Here is a 16,902-nt window from a genome sequence, read left to right on the forward strand (position 1 = left end):
GGATTCATGTCTTATCCAATCCCCTTCCCTTGAGTGTGACTGGACCTGGTGATTTCTCCAAGTATGGCAAAAGTGAGTGGATTAACTTGATGGCAAAACTTTTGAGGTTAGGTTACAAAAAGGCTTTGGCTTTGATGTTGGGCTGCCCTGCTTCATTTGCTCTGAGGGAAACAATCTCCCATTTTGTAAGCTTCTCTGTGGAGCTTATGAGGCAAGGAGCTGGTATTTCTGGCCAACAGTCAGTGAAGACCTGAGGCTTACCAGCAGTCACATGTATGAACTTGGACTGCAAGCACATCCTTCCACCATCAAGTTTGAAGATGACAGAGGCCCTGGGTGACATGTTGACTGCAGCCTGAAAGATCTGAGCTGCAGGCCCCCAGCTAAGCCACGTTCAGATTCTTGACCCACAAAAACAGAGAGAGTAGAGTATGTGTTTGTTGTTATAAGCTGCTAAATTTGGGGTAATTTGTTAGGCAGCAGTTGAGAACTAATACAGGAAGTAACCATGTGAACACACACCCTAGAGGTTTGAACTTGGTTCTAAATGTTTTCTGATTGAACCTAACACAATTCCCAAATGTTAAATAAACAGAACTCTTTTTCTTTAAAGATGAATACATGAAAAGGAGAACACATACAGGCTTAGTCTTAAGAAGGTGACCAGTGTGAGCAAGTGATTTCCTGTGATAGGGACTTATTGCAAAAAAAAAAAAAAGAGAAAATGTTGCAATTTAAAAAACAACTAGTTACTGTTCTCAAGAAGACTCCTGAACATTTGGGGGTGGAGGGGGGAAGAATCAGATCAGGAAAAAGTTCTTAAGTAAAATTTGTGATTTTTAAAAAAAATTTTTAATGTTTTTTTTTATTTGTTTTTGAGAGACAGAGAGAGACAGTGCGAGCAGGGGAGGGTCAGAGAGAAGGGGAGACACAGAATCCAAAACAGGCTCCAGGCTCTGAGCTAGCTGCCAGCACAGAGCCTGATGCGGGGCTCGAACCCACGAACTGCGAGATGACCTGAGCCGAAGCCGGACGCTTAACCCAGGTGCCCCTAAAATTTGTGATTCTTAACTGTTGACTTTTTGGAATGGTGGCAGAGGGCTTTAGAAATATTCCCACATTTCAGAGGAGAAAATGAAATTTATTTAGGCCCAAATATAAGAAACAAAAAGAGTAGATCCTTTATTATACAATAAAGGTTCAGAGTGAGAGATCAGAGCAGGCATATAAAAGATAAAGTCAGAGAAACAGTAAGAATTTTCCTAGAGAGAACAGATCAAAGGCCTCAGGGAATATCTAGCTAACATATATTGAACACTTATTATATGCCAAGTATTTTTCACATTGAAACTCATTCTCTACAACCCCCATGAAATAGGGTCTTTTAATATTCTTCTACAGATAACTAAAGTGCATACCAAGCAAAATAAAGGAGATCCATATCTGGGAATAGCCTGATGGATGTTAAAATTTTAAGATATAGAAATAAATAGTAAAAATATCCTGACATGACAGGTTACCTGTAAAGGAAGGTGTATCAGATGAGCATTTCGTTGGTCTTTGGTATGCTAGAGCTGTGCTGTTTAACGATAGCATGTGTGGCTGTTAAATTTGTTAGGTAAAATACAATAAGTTCCTTTCTTCAGTTTTTCTGCCCACAGTTTAAGTGCTCAATAAACCCCTATGCATGGCTAGTGGCTGTCATGTTGGACAGTGTAACAGAATAGAACATTTCTGTTACAATAGAAAGTTTTGTTGGACAGCACTGTGCTAAAAGATAGTGGACTGGCATTTGGAAAACCCTGAGGAGAAAGCTGTTACAACCTAAGAATCTTAAATTGTAAGACTTCACATAGGCTAGATAACTTTGGCAGTTTTCAGGCTTGTAATGATTGAAAGTATGTCACTGAAGTAATTTTCTTGAAAAAATTCTACTCTTCAAATATCCAGGAAGTCGGCAACTCAGAAGCAGGAGTTTGTCCTGTCTGTTTAGCCCTCTGTTTCTCAGAATAACCCAAGATATATAAAAGGGAGAATCTTCATTGATGGCAGATCTGAAGAGAATGACGTTCATAAGCTAAATGCGTTAGAGCAGTGATTTCAGCCTGCAACAGCTCAACTCCAGAGCTGTTTCTCCTTCTGAAAATTGTTAAATAATAGAAAAGTTTTTATTTTAATTTATTTTTGTTTTTTATATTTTTCTTTATTTTAAGTTTTTTTATTATTTTATTATAGTTCATTGTCAAGTTGGTTTCCATATAATACCCAGGAAAAGCTTTTATTTTAAGGACACTTAATCCACTGAAACCACATTTGTGGAAATCAGACAGAAAATCTTCATGTTACCAAGTCCAAGCGTACTTCTCAGCCCTCACTTTACTTGATCTGGGCACTTTTTGGGACACAGTTCATCCCTGACTCCTTTTAGAAACACTTTGACTGGCTTCCAGAAAAGCTCTTCCTACCTTTCTGGTAGTTCCCTGTGCAACCTCCTTCACTAGCTAGCTTAGTGCTAAATGTGGGACAGCACCAGGCTCAGTCCTTAGGCCACATCTCTTGTTGCCTGTACTCCTTCAACAGAAAATCATATTTAGTCTTTAAATGCCTTCTCTTAGCCAATGATGCCTTAATTTGTATCTCCCCTTCCTTCCCTGAACTGCTGTCAAATCTATCTAGCTGCCTGTGTGACATTTCTGCTACATATGTGGTTGAAATCAATCTAAAGTTGTAAAAATGAAGCTCTTGGCTCCTTTCTTAGCCAGAACTTGCTCTTTTCTGGTGTGTCTCTTGCCAGTAAATGACACTGCCTTCATTGGGCTGAGTTCTAAGACCTTGGAGTCATCCTTTGATTACCCATCAGTTAATTCTGGCAGTGCTCTATTCAGAATGTATTCTGAATCCATCTCTCTGTGGCCACCACCTTAGTTCAGACCATCATCATCTGTGCTTATGCTACTGCAGCAATTTAGGAACCATTCTCCTTCCCCCCCCCCCCAATTTTGCACTGTAGTCACTGTATGTATATCTGGCTTCCACCAAATGCTCCATCTCCTCTACCACCTTATTATGTAATTAGTCTTGTCAAATATAGCAGCATTTCTGCTTAGCCTGCCTGCTTGAAATACTTTCCTTTACAAGTTTGGATGACTAATTCCCTGCTTGGTCTCTGCCTAAGTCACCTCAGAGAGGCTTTCTCTGACCACTGTACCTGAACTAATGCCCCACCCTCATTACTTTTATTCTCTTGCTGTTCTTTCTATTTCTCTATTTTTATTTCTGTTCTACTTAATACTATCCTGATACATTTTATATTTGTTTATAATATGCCTCCATCACTAAAATGTATGTTCCATGAAGGCAGGGATCTTTATTTGCTCTCATGCCCCCCAGCAGCGAGATATGCTAGCATGACCTTGAGTGTCTAGCATGTGCTAGATACTCACTCAAATATTGTGGAAGGAGTGACCCTCCTAAAAGTGAGCAAAACAACAGAAGTGCACAAGATTTATTTAAAAAAAATATGTAACTAGAGGAATAAATGTTTAGTTCAAGTAAATGGAGAAACCCTTTAATATATAATTTATTTTTCAATGAGATTCATGAAAGATATTGCATCTTTGAGAACGGAGTCATGTGAAAATCTCAAATCATTGGGAAAGCATGATTACAATTATTTAAGAAGATTAGTGGAGACTATGAATTGCAGTGCAAATATAATTTACACTGGTCAGGAGTATCACTTTAAACAAACTGTCCTGCCAGAGCTGAGAGAAAAAGAATTAAAAAAAGGGAAAAGATGAGGAAGAATTTTCTGGACTAAATTTCTTTTTTGTAATAGTATGTGATATATTTCTTTTGGTGGAGAATTTTGGTGAAATCATTCATGACCAATGGAGGTTAGCTTTTTCCTTTAGAACTGCCATTTTTTTCCTCTGTATCGGCCATTTACATGCTATTAAAGAATACTTGATATAAGGCAAACATCAGTCCATGAATGGTATTATGTACATTCAGCCATCAGAAGAACCTAGACATTATTTTTCTTGCTTTCATCTTTAGCTCACCACACCTTATCAGTGATTGAGCCTTGCAGCATATATTTCATAAATATATTTTAAAATCTGTACACTTCTGTACCTCCGTGGTTTAGTTAATGGAACAGATAATGTTAATAAAACCAACTCTGTAGGTTTGTGGTGAGGGTTAAATGCATTTAGGTATTTGCTACTTATGATAACATTGTTACTGTACTGTCCTGACTCAGATCACTATCACTGCTCACCAGGATTTCAGGAGTGACTCCAGATTGGTCACCAGACTTCCCTCTATTCTTCCAGTTCCCAGTTCTCTTCACTTCCGCTTGAGTAATCTAAAGGCACATCTAATTGGATTACTCGTGTTTACAACTCCACAGTGAGCTCCCTTTAATCATTGGGGTAAAGTCTGTAAAATTTTCTGTAACATACCTTAATGATCTCTGACTTCTTTCTGTAAATAGGCTGCCTCCTTTGTAGCGGGTTTAAGCAGGAGGAATCCTGTCAAAACAGAGTGGAGCTGGGTGTGACTTTGCGAAGACAAATGGACAGTGAAAGACTTGCTGGTTCTTCTGGCATGGCCATTATAGTCCTAGTTTGTAAAGATTTTAGGCAGATATTAATAACCAGATGCCCATCTTAGTTCTAAAAATATCTTAAGGCATGCATAGATGCACAAGCTTTGTGCAATACTGCTTTGTATAATCTCCATGGAAACCTATTGGCATTATATTTTGATAAGGCAACTTTAATGAGATTTGCTTTGTGGAATGAATTACGAGCCACTTAAAGTTCATGAACATCTAATAAAGATGGTCACTTTATGTTTAGAATGGTCATTTTCAAGCTCTTCATTCTAACATATATAACATTAATACATCAAGGCTTGTTTGTTAAGATCACACCTAAAGAGTAAATGTATTAGCAACTGTTTATCTTTTTGTTCTTTGTTGCAGGAGGGTATGGTTCCATTCCATTTTATCCAAACATGATATCAGATTATCCAGGAACAAGTTAAAAAGAAGGGAGACTGGTTCCAGAACACATCTCTGGAAATTACCCTATGGACCCTGACTCTCATGGCAGCATTACAATGTAGGTTCTCTATGAGCATCAATAGCCAGTGGTCTTTTTTGAGCCTATCACATAACATGTTCCTGTTCACTGAGTCAGAGGTTGAAAAAAGTTTATTATAAAGACCGTTAGCACTCACTTTATTGTTGGAAATCATAGTGCATCAAAGTTATATTTTGGTCTAGAGACCTAGGAGTATAGAATATTCCCCAAGACCGGCCCTGCTGCAGCCTGAGGCTTCTTGAGTGTACAGACGGTCGCTGACTTGGTGATGGTTTGACTTAAGATTTTTCAGCTTTATGATGGTATGAAAGCAATATGCATTCAGTAGAAATTGTAATTTGAATTTTGATCTTTTGCAGGCTAGCAATAGATAGTGTGGTATTTGCTGCCAGCCAGCCATATGATCACAAGGGTAAACAGCTAATACGCTTAGCTCTTTAACACTTCATTATCAAAATGGGCTTTGTATTAGGTAATTTTATCTAACCATAGGCCGATATAAGTGATCTGAGCACATTTAAGGTAAGCTAGGCTGAGCTACAATGTTTTTGACAGGTTAGGTGCATTTACATGCATTTCAACTTAATGATATTTTCAACTTATGATGGGTTTATTTGGCTGTAACCCCGTCTTGTGTCGAGAGTATCTGTATATGCAAAGAAGCAACAAAGCAGCGTAGCTCTGACACTTTGCTGGTTTGGGCTTTAGCCTCAGTCTCCAGGGAGCTTTGCTGGACCATTTGGAGACCTTTACCTAAGCTAGATTGGCCTGAATAGCCTAGAAATAGATAAGGTTACAATGCCTGCTTCTGCTTCGTGCAGCAAAGCCCAAACCCCAGCCAGCCTCTCCCGTCTGTCACGTGCCTGACTCAAGACTCATTTCTTTACGTCTACTGCTTGTTTAGCCTTCAAAGCAGGTGTGAGATAGGTGTTTAAGGATGAGGAAACTGAATCCTTAAGAGCCTTACTTCCGCAGGGTCTTATAGGCAGGTGAAGTGAAGAAATGCCCAGTCTGACATGTCATCATTTCCTGCACAAGTTTCTTATAGATGTGGCCCCAGGAATGTATTACACGTATGCTAAGACAGTGATCCCTCAGTTCCTGTTGGGTGCATGCTGAGCTAGACGGGGTTACCTAGCTGACTAGAGTTCCCGAACAGACATGAACAGCCTAATCTTACCCATATGCTAGTGTGCCTTACAAACACTGTGTGTGCCCTGACATGAGGAAGGAAGATAGACACACTGGCCTGCCCCACTGAAAGTAACAAGTCAGCAAGAGGGAGCATTGGCCCCAGGTCATAGCCATCTTCCTTTCAGCCTCTCAGGTTACGGTAATATGCCCTAGTCAGTGCCAAGTAGGAAAGAAAACTTCAAGATAGTCTGGAAGGAAGAGAGGAAGAAATGGTTGGGGCCCACTTCCCCAAGAGCAGGTAAGTAGGTCAAGCCTTACTTACTTCATAGGAGCAAGAGATTCCTAAAAGGATCGCACATACGTAACTTGCTTTTAAGGCCATAATAAAATGTTCTTAAATCTTGAATATACCACTTTTGTGGAAGGGGTGGACCTGACCTTTCAGAAAAGGTAACAAACACTTTGAGCTCCCTCTAGAGGACAACAGTGATAAAAGAGCATCATAATGGGAAATAACTTAAAGAGCCTACCCGCCAGCAAGAAAGTAGCATTTTGTAGATACATTATCCAGGAAAATACTTTCTTACATTTAGGAGTAATTAGTTGCCTTTGAAAAGAAATTTGAGTTAATTGTATTTTATTAGTTATGTGGGTCAATCCTAAAATTCAGTGTTTGCTGTATTAGGGTATATTGAACTAATAAAGGAGAAAAAAATGATAATAGATTGTGTCCAAAGTAGCATTCTTTTAATTTACTTACTTGTTTGTTTGTTTGTTTGTTTATTTATTTTTGAGAGAGAATATGTGTGCGGGGGTGGGGGGGAAGAACAGAAACAGAGGGAGAGAGGGCATCTTAAGCAGGCCATGTCCTATGCAGAGCCTGATGCAGGGCTGGATCTCACAACTGTGAGGTCATAACCTGAGCCAAAATCAACAGTTGGACACTTAACCAACTGAGTCACCCACTTGCCCCTCAAATTACCATGGTTCTTAATGGGAGCTCTGAGTGTTGAAGCAAATCAGATCAGAATGAGAATTAATTTCTGTGCTATCTTGTGCCAGAACATTTTGACAACAGGCCCTTGACGTTAGCAGAGATAAAGGTGATGAGGATAACCACTGTTCTCTCACCCCACCTCCCAACATCTGTGAAGGAAAGATCGATGAGTACCAGGAGATTAATATTCTCAGGTCCAAGTTGCAGGCATATGTTAAAACATCTAAGAAAGCTAATATACAATTTAAGTTTTAGAGCCTCAGTTGATCAAATGAGAAATCTATTTCAGCACAGCTATCTTCTTCCTGGTCAGATACTTCATGGATGAGAATTAGTTACGGGGCTGACCTTTACTGTATTTACTCCTTTTCTTCCGAATATTGCTTATTCTTCTTTCAGAACTCAAGAGAGTTCAGTTCTTAAACCTTAATATGTAACTATAAAATGAAAAAGTTGGAAGTCATGTTTAATTTGTGGTAATAATTCAGAATATATGAAAGTTACTTTTTTTTTTTTTTTAAGCTGCTGAAGTGCTAAGAATAAAAAAACAACAAAGGATGGAGCATCCCATCAAAGGGATGCATCCTGGGTCAAAGGGACCCAGGAACCAACCTGAAAGCTCTCAGTGGCCAAATATGGGATAATTTGAACAATACAATAAATTTCATAGATGATTATATCCCAAAATATAAAATTAAATATGAGTTCATACTGGTAACAAAAGAAGTGGGGGAGAAGAGACAAATTTCCCCTAGAAAAGATTTCTGAATATGTAGATACGCCTCCTCAAAGCAGTAGTGCTTAATATCTCCATCCCTTAAAATGTAGGCTGCACTTAATGACTTCCTACCAGAGTACCTTATAGGGGGAGTGAGTGACTTTATAGTGGAGAAACCTGGCAAACAGCACAATGGCCAGATAATCTAGGTTACCATCAATAAGTCATGTTGAGAAGATGTACCCTGGAATGATGTGGTAAGAATGTCATTTCATCTCTGTGGTTTTCCTGCCAGTAAGCCATAATGGCAGTGTGGCCATGCGAAAAACAATCTCAAGTTTAGGGACATACCGTAAAGCACCTGGCCATTACTCTTCAAAACTGTCAAGGTTACCAGAGAAGTCTGAGAAACTATCACAGACCAGAGGAAGCTAGAGACAAGATGACTAAATGCAATATGGGATCCTGAACTAAAAAAGGATACTAGGGGAAAATCAGTGAAATCCGAATAAAGTGTGGAGTTTAGTTAATATTCCAGTGTTGGTTCTTCATTTCTGACAGATAAACCATAGAAGGGTAAGATAAAGGTCTGTGGGAACTTTCTGTATGGTCTTTGCAACTCTTAATGTAAACCTAAAGTTGGGCTAAAATTAATTTATGGAAAATAAAGATTCAGCTTAGTTAATTCTTATGCTATGTAGCTTTTGTTCAGTGATGTTTGAAAAATCCCCAGGTGTTTTGAAGAATGGAGAACTTCTATGCATATATGCGTTATCACTTGTAGTGAGGTAGTTTGTGACTTTTGTGTATAAAAGCAAGAAAGACCCTATCTCAGGGAAGTACAGCTGTTAGTTTCCAATGACCAAGTGTCTCCAACACCATGGTTTCCTGCTGGAGTGGTAGCACAATCCTGCTTCATTGCCTCAGTCCCATTCTCATTTCACACTGATTGGCTTACAACTTACAGAAAATCACCTTCACTAAATCCCTATTGATGAATTCCAGGTTACAAAGAAATAAATCTGAACTCCATTTCTGTCAAAGTGAGGTCCCTGACAGACACCCATGGTCATGGGTAGAGTTAACGCAGCTTTTGCAGATGTGTTGTCTTACAGGTCTTTAATCTTCTGTATTTGAAGTTTCCTGATGGAAGTACATTATTTTTCTCCAGCCATTATTCTTTCTTTCTCCCCTAAATGTGTTGTGTGTGAATATGTGTTGTATATGCTCTCTGAATGATAAAGTCTCTGAAGAGAGTCATCGTCTTTCAGTGTTCGTTTGAAAATTAAACTCCTTTGCAGATTTTAAAGTTCATAATTGACTTAACTCATGGTTGAGTTGTTTTTTTTTTCTTTTTTAAGTTTATTTTGACAGAGACGGGTGGGGGGTTGGGGGGAAGTGCAGGGGAGGAGCTGAGAGAAACAACCCCAAGCAGGCTCCGTTTTATCAGTGTATAGCCTGATGCGGGACTTGATCTCACAAACCTTGAGATCATAACCTCAGCCAAAACAAGAGTTAGACCCTTAAACTGAGCCACTCAGGCACCCCACTCAAGGTTGAAATAATAATAGCAGAGCTGAGGCTACATCTGCAGGTGTCTTCTTGTTCTTGCCTAATGGTTAATGAAGGGCTAATAAGCAAAAGTGGTGAAAAGGGAGGAGTATTTCAAGAAAAATTAGACCAAAATGTGAACACATATTAAGAACATCTGATATTTCCCTTATATTCTTTTACATTTTAGATAACTGAAGGACATTAGTGAGCATCTTTATACTTTTTTTAAAATTTTGGATTACTAGGGCACCTGGGTGGCTCATTCAGTCAAGCATCTGACTTCAGCTTAGGTCATGATCTCACTGTTTGTGAGTTCAAGCGGCATGTCATGTGCTCTGTGCTGACAGCTGGGAGCCTGGATCCTGCTTTGGATTCTGTGTCTCCCTGTCTCTCTGCCCCTAGCCTGCTCGCACTCTCTCTGTCTCTCTCTCTCTCTCCCCATCTCTCTGTCTGTCTCTCTCAAAAATAAACATTTAAAAAATTAAAAATTTTTGGAATTATTTTAGTAGGATGATTTCTGGAACTGACATGAAGTTCCAAGAGAATGAATGCGTTATGGCTGTTGATACAAATTATGAAATAGTTTTCTAAAATAACAAGATGTACTTTTTCTACAGTGTAGGTAAGCAGTTTATATTTTTCCTCTAGTTTCAGAGATAGAAAATGGTTTGTTATTTAAAAATTAATTTGAGGGGCGCCTGGGTGGCTCAGTTGGTTAAGCACCAGACCTCTTCGGCTGAAGTCATGATCTCATGGTTCATGGGTTTGAGCCCCGTCTCAGGCTCTGTGCTCATACTCAGAGCCTGGAGCCTGCTTCACATCTTGTGTGTCTCTCTCTCTGCCCCTCCCCTGTTCATGCATGCACGCTCGCTCTCTCTCTCTCTCTCTCTCTCTCTCTCTCGCTCTCTTTCTCAAAAATAAACATTAAAAAATTAAACATGTTTATTTGAGTGGGATATTATATTTTACCAGTATTGCTCTTCTGTGAATTGTCTTCCTATGTTGTATGAGCTGTTTTTGGAAATACAGGTATTTTTCTTACTTTAGTTATTGTGTAAAAATCGCATTTTTCTTTTATTACATCTTATGTATTCTGCTTCTGTGTATTTATACTTCTCCAAGGATCTAATATGAATTTTTTTTCCCACTAATGGGCCACATACAGAGGGGGTAAAGGAATGGGGAGAGGAAAGGTGATATTTTATTTATTTTACCTTTTTTTTAATAGCTATTTGTCTTCATTAATGCATCTAATTGAAAGAAAGAAAATTCTTTGAAATGTCCTATAACCCAGAGTTTGCAAGGCTAACACTTGAACTCTGTGTCCTTCGCTCTCCATCCTAAGCTCCGGTTTAGTGTGGTTTGAAGATGTTTCTGACGCTGCTGCAAGCCAGGGGTGTCCAGCAGCCTTTGGTTTCTTAGGTCAAAGAATGGTAACCCGCCTCAGAATGAGGAGGTGCTGGAATCCACTTGATCCCTGAGGCTGGTTGTCTAAGTCTTCCTTCCCTCTGCTTCTCTTGGCTAGTTCTGGGGGCTGGAAATCTGAAATCAGGGTGCCGTTGTGGTCAGGACTCTGGTGAGAGTTCTCTTCGTGGCTTGAAAACAGCCATCTCTTTCTAGGTCCCCACAAGACAGAGAGAAGGGTGATATTTCAAGCAAGGTAGACAGTACACCCAGGCTAAAGAAGGAGGCATGAGGGTGGGGGGCATAAGTATAAATGTGGGCGGTGTGTGGAGAACATCAGCCTTATTAGAGAATTTGGTGAATGCTGTGGCACTAGAAAGTAAGCTGGTATGTTTAAGGGAAGGATTCATATGGTTTTCTTATGGTATAATTTGCAAACAGGGAAATTCACCCTTTTTAGGGTACAGTTCTTCAAGTTTTGATTAAAAAACCGATCAAGATGAAAAGCAGTTCCAAAAAGTTTCACTTCCCTTTGTAGCAATCTCTACCCCACCTGTCAGCAAACACTGATCTGTTTTCTGTTCCTCTAATGGCATTTCCAGAATGTCAGATAGATGGAATCATAGACTATGCAGCCTTTGAATCTGGTTTCTTTTGCTTAGCCTACTGCATTTTGAGTTTTATACATATTACCACTTGTATTAGTAGTTCATTTTTATAGCTGAGTGGTATTTCGCCATTTTGGCTATCTTGCATTCTGTTTATTCCCTAATTGAGAGTCATTCTAGGTTGTATCCAATTTTTGGTGATTACAAATAAAGCTGCTATGAACATGTGCATTCAGATTTTTGTGTGGCCATAGGTTTTTGTTTCACTTGGATAAATTATCTAGTAATGCAATTGTTAGATAATGTGTTTGTTTTCACTTGATTTCTTTTATAAGTGTCGTTAACTCCTTCCCCCACAACTTTTATTAAAATCTACTTAGTTAATATATAGTGTAATATTGGTTTCAGGAATAGAATTTAGTGTTTCATCACTTATGTATAACACCCAGTACTCCCCTAAATACCCATCACCCTGTTGTAATTCTATAAGAAACTATCTAATGTTTCCCCCCATAGTGTGTTTGCCATACATAGTGCATGCCCATCAGCTATACATGTGAATTCCTGTTGCTCAGTAGGAGCACTAGGCATGGTCGTCGTTTTTATTTATTTATTTATTTATTTATTTATTTTTAATTTTAGTCATTCATGTGGTGTGAGTGACATCTCATGACTGTCTTTACCTTGTGGAGAGAGTCATCTGTTGTCAGGGTTTTCAGGTTACTGTTAAGGTAATAGCTATAGATGGTTTAACCTGGTCTCCCTGTCTTGAGCTTTGGAATCAAATTCCACAGTGCTTCATTTATGTTGTGTACAGATAGGATCAAATATGGTTTGTATCCTTTTTTCTTAATCTCAGTGATATAATGTAGGCAACATTCTTAATACAAATAGATTTTATTTCTTTGTGCTGAAAATGTAAGGCACACATAGATAAACTTTGGAAGGATGTATACTAAAATCATAGTCTATCAGAAAAAGGGTTAAGAATGATGATTGTCTTTTTTTACAAAGCAATTTGTATGATTAAAGCAAAGAGTTCAAGTTGTAATCCCATTGCAGATCTTACACAAGTCATAGTATATATAAATACATCTGATACATATTTTACAATTAGTACATGTTTGTTGACAGACTTTTTAGTTATTATCTATGGTTATCTCTTAGTGGTAGGATTTCAGGTTTTTTTATTCTTTAAGTCGGTTAAAATGATTACTGTATTATTATTATTATTTTTTAGAAAAATGCTATCCTAAATATTTATATATTTCAGTTCCTGTAAATCTTTTTAATTTTATTGCAATACTGGTTTTTATCTTTTGTCTCTTAGAGTTGTAAGATTGTCAAGTGGTTAGTTAGAATCAATGGTTCTTAACCTTTAGCTAATTTGTTTTGTGATTAGAGAGTGTGGTCTTCAAATTTGTAATTAGAATTCTTTAAGGAACTGTCTGTGGCTCAGTGTATGAGTTTTTTAATTGCATAGCTCTTTGGAAGATAATATGTTTTTTAATTGGTATAAAGTTCTCTGTATTTTTGTATCAGTTTTATCTTTCAAGTATGTATACTTTCTCCTCCCCTCCCCCTTCTTCCCTTTCCCTTTTTTGATCTGTTAGGCATGGAGAGGGATAGGTCAGTCTTCTGCTGTAGTTATGATTTTTGTCAACTTCTTTGTTTCTAAAACCCTAAAATGTATACAGTAAAGATCTCTGGAAAGATTCATGACTGCCAATGTCTTTAGCGTACTTTTTATCAGTATATACATATTATAAACTCTGTCGTATTGAATTCCTTTCTACTTAATTTACCCAGTGATTGGAGGCATTAGGCATTTACTTGGCATGGACCAAGTGTGCTCGCTTTTTAGCAGTTTGCAGAGCAATCTTGAACAAGAAAAAACCATCCTGTGTTCTGCTTGACTTAGAATATTCTGCAAATGCTTATGGTGCTGAAAAAAGCATATTTTCTAGCCTAAAATCTATTTTATTTATCACGTATTTTTTTTGACATGGGTTTAATGTATACACTGAGGCTTGCTGTGTAAATCAAGGGAATATTGTGCTTTGAAGTACTAGAATTTTACAAAGAATTCTTCATGATTTTCCAGTCACATCACGAGTGCAAGGCTTTGAAGTTTTTTTGAGTTACCTGTATAAGTCTGCATTTACAACTGATCTCTTGTGATCATTCTACATATAGTGTCCTCGTGCTTGAGCATGTACGTATTGGTCTTCCCCCCAGCGCACAGATATTCTCCACCTTTCCTGGGGCTGCAGTGATCCGTGTGGTAGAACACTTGACATTACCTCACAAGTTAGGTCTTTGTTCGTTTTTCCTGCTTTGCTCTTGCTTTTTTTCCACTTTCCCCTATTAATAGCACTTTGAGTTTTTTGTCTTTTCTACTGTAGTATCTAGTTGGTTAATGCCACCCAGTGTTATCTTTCAAGTAATGTATTTTTCATTTCTAGATGTCCCTTGTCTTTGTTCTTATATTTCTCAACACGTTTATAATTCATTGTATGTTCTGTGGCATATTTATGACAGCTGCTTTAAGGTTCTTGTTTGCTAGGACCTTAATTCCATCCATCGTTTTTGTCATTTCTGGTTCTTCTAGTTTATTTTTCTTCTGGTTATGGGTCACATAATCCTGCTTCTTTATATAACTGGTGATTTTGGATTGGATACCAAACATTGTGAATTTACATTGTTGAGTGCTGGGTTTTGTTCTAGCACATAGGTTACTTGAGATAATTTGACTCTTTTAAAGTCTGCTTTTAGCTTTGTTAGTACAAATGCAGTCTTTAGTGCTGATTTAGTCTCACCTACTAAGGTGATGCTCTTCTGAAGACTCTACCTGGAACTTTGTCAATTATGAGGTTTCTCTATTCCAGCTGGTAGGAAGCCCTCATAAGCCTTCTTGGTGGTTCTTTCCTAGGCCTTGTGGAGTGCCACACCACAAATGCTCAGATGGGTATTCAATTAAAGAAACCAAGTGTCCTCTCTCTTTCGGTGCTCTGCCTCCAATTCCACCTGATTCTGCTTTCCCAACCCCCCAGTCTCTATCTCCACAACTAAGTGAGATTGCTGGTCTGTCTGTCTGACTGCCCTGTCCAGAAAGTAGTGTGTGTTAAATAGAACTCAGTTCTTTCTCTTGTCTAAGGGTTCACAGTCCAACAATATTTTGTTACGTTTTCTAGTCCTTTTCAGCAAGAGGATGTATCCAGATTGTCTCAGGCTCCCTCACGGCCAGAAGCAGAAGCCAACCCTAACCGTCATTCTCACCCTCACCACATGTCAAAGCTAATAATTATTTGCTCACCTAATATATAGTAATTATTGTTAATTACTACCATTTATATATACCATCTACTAATTTTCTGTCTGTAACCTGTTTTGTTTATTTTACCACTTAAGAAATAGGGAAGGCAGGTAGCAAGAAGGAAATGTGGTGCCTGGTGAAATAAAAACAGACCAGAAACACTACTGTTGTCAGTGGCACCACCACCGTCCACCAGTCTGCCCCCCCAAAAGAAGCAGTGGTTTCTCCTTCTGAGAATGATACCCGGCTGCCAGTGGTTTTACAAAGAAGGGAAAGGGAGGGATGGCAGAACTGAGGATGCCATTTTATAGAATGCATTTTAATCCTCGGTTTTATAAGATTTAACGACTCAGAAACATTGTATATGTTAAGTTTTCTTACTAAAAATTTGATTGTGCTTTTTAAGTGCTGTCTTTATATTGTTTGGAATTCAGTCTATGCCTAAAATTGCTCTGTGTTGACTTAGGGCACAGTAGGGCAACTGACTAATATTCTTATAAAAGAAGATTAACATGGGCAGTTTTTCCATTGTGAAATAACATTTTATTGGCCATAGGAAATAAACTTTCTTTTTTCTTTAAAAGAGGAAGTTTTTGTTCTTTGATTTTTGTCGTTTGTTACTTTAACACTCTTCAACTAAGCAGTGGCTTGTTTGGCTGTTTCTCAGATTTTCTTTGTTCATTGACTTCTGGCAAGATTGAATAATAACAGACACCAGTGTGTTAAGGATATCTATAAATTGAGGGGCGCCTGGGTGCCTCAGTCGGATAAGCATCCAACTTCAGCTTAGGCCATGATCTCACAGTTCGTGAGTTTTGAGCCCCGCGCACTCTGTTCAGAGCATGGAGCCTTCTTTGGATTCTGTGTCTCCTCCTTTCTTGGGCCCTTCCCGGCTCACACTCTATCTCTCTCAAAAATAAACATGCACTTTACTTTGAAATTCTAATTGTTATAAAAAATAACCATTCCTGGGATAGGTGACCATTGTAAGAGCAGATGTCTTATTCCTGTTGCTCTTTGCACTAAACTACGAGTCTTTTTCTCTTCTTCCCTCCCCTTCTCTTTTCCTCCTCCCTCTTCTCTCTCTCTCTCGCGTGCACAAAGACACACACGTACACACTTCGGTTTTCTTCCCCGCCCTGTCACGTATTCATTGTCTGCATGATAACTAGCTGTGTGAACCAGCACTGTCTTTAGTACCTTGGGTATTAGAATAAAGCCTGCTGCTTTATTACTTGATGCTTGTTCTGTCTTCTAAGGATAACATAGATGTAGAATCTGTCACCACCATTTTTATCTCCCATCGCTTCAGTCCTTTTATTATAATGACCTCCTTGTTGACTTAATCATTTCTGTAGATTCTTCTCCTGTCCAGGTCACTTCAGAAAGATGAAGACTTCTCCCCCATTGGAAATGGAGCACACTTTCCAGTACACCTCTCCCTCTTCCTTTTCACTACCCAGTGGGGAGGGTAGTCAGGCTAGCCTTTCGGTGGTCATTGACTCATCCCCTGTTAAGTTAGAGCCATGACACTTCATCTGCCTAACAAGGAGTTGTGACCTCTTTAATTTGGGGGAATGCAATGATTTGTACCTGGAAAAAAGATGAAATAATTTAAATACTGAGCTAACTCAGCCTATTATTCCATTGTGTGAACAGGAAAATGAATCTGGTGTTGGTGTTAGGTGTGAGCATTTCACAAAGAGTTCTAGAGTTCGAAGAAAAGTATTTTTGGTGTAGCATGACTTTGTATTCAAATTAACTAGTTCATTTGTTGCATTAGCCAAAGAAACCATAAACTAGCAATGCACTGGGGGAAGTTGGCTGAGTTGTACTGACAACAGAAATAATTATATCTCCAAAGTGATGCTTGTCTGAGGGTTTGAATTTAAAGATAATTTTTATTTTTTATGGTTTTTAACCTTATTCCCTGATTTTAGAACCTGATCTTCAAATAAGTGACTCCATATATTGTGTCTGTCATTGTTAGCTTCTACTTATTTTCTCTCTCAAACTGTATTCTAATGTATTTTAAATGCAAGACTCTGTATGATTTTAAT

The 16,902-nt window shown here is 38.4% G+C and overlaps 1 protein-coding gene across 2 annotated transcripts in view; it reads left to right on the forward strand.

The window, feature by feature from the left end:
- The window catches only part of PPP2R2A (protein phosphatase 2 regulatory subunit Balpha), an 82,424-nt gene that overhangs the window by 31,747 nt on the left and 33,775 nt on the right, over positions 1-16,902 (forward strand). The window contains exon 2 of one of the 2 annotated variants that reach the window (XM_029938072.1): positions 4,991-5,129. The exons of the other annotated variant lie outside the window; for it this stretch is intronic. Coding sequence (XP_029793932.1) covers positions 5,114-5,129 — 16 coding nt within the window. The 5' untranslated portion in view covers positions 4,991-5,113. The remainder of the gene's footprint in view (positions 1-4,990; positions 5,130-16,902) is intronic. 2 annotated transcript variants of the gene reach the window in all.

Source organism: Suricata suricatta, chromosome 1, assembly GCF_006229205.1.
Source record: "Suricata suricatta isolate VVHF042 chromosome 1, meerkat_22Aug2017_6uvM2_HiC, whole genome shotgun sequence".
NCBI lineage: Eukaryota > Metazoa > Chordata > Mammalia > Carnivora > Herpestidae > Suricata > Suricata suricatta.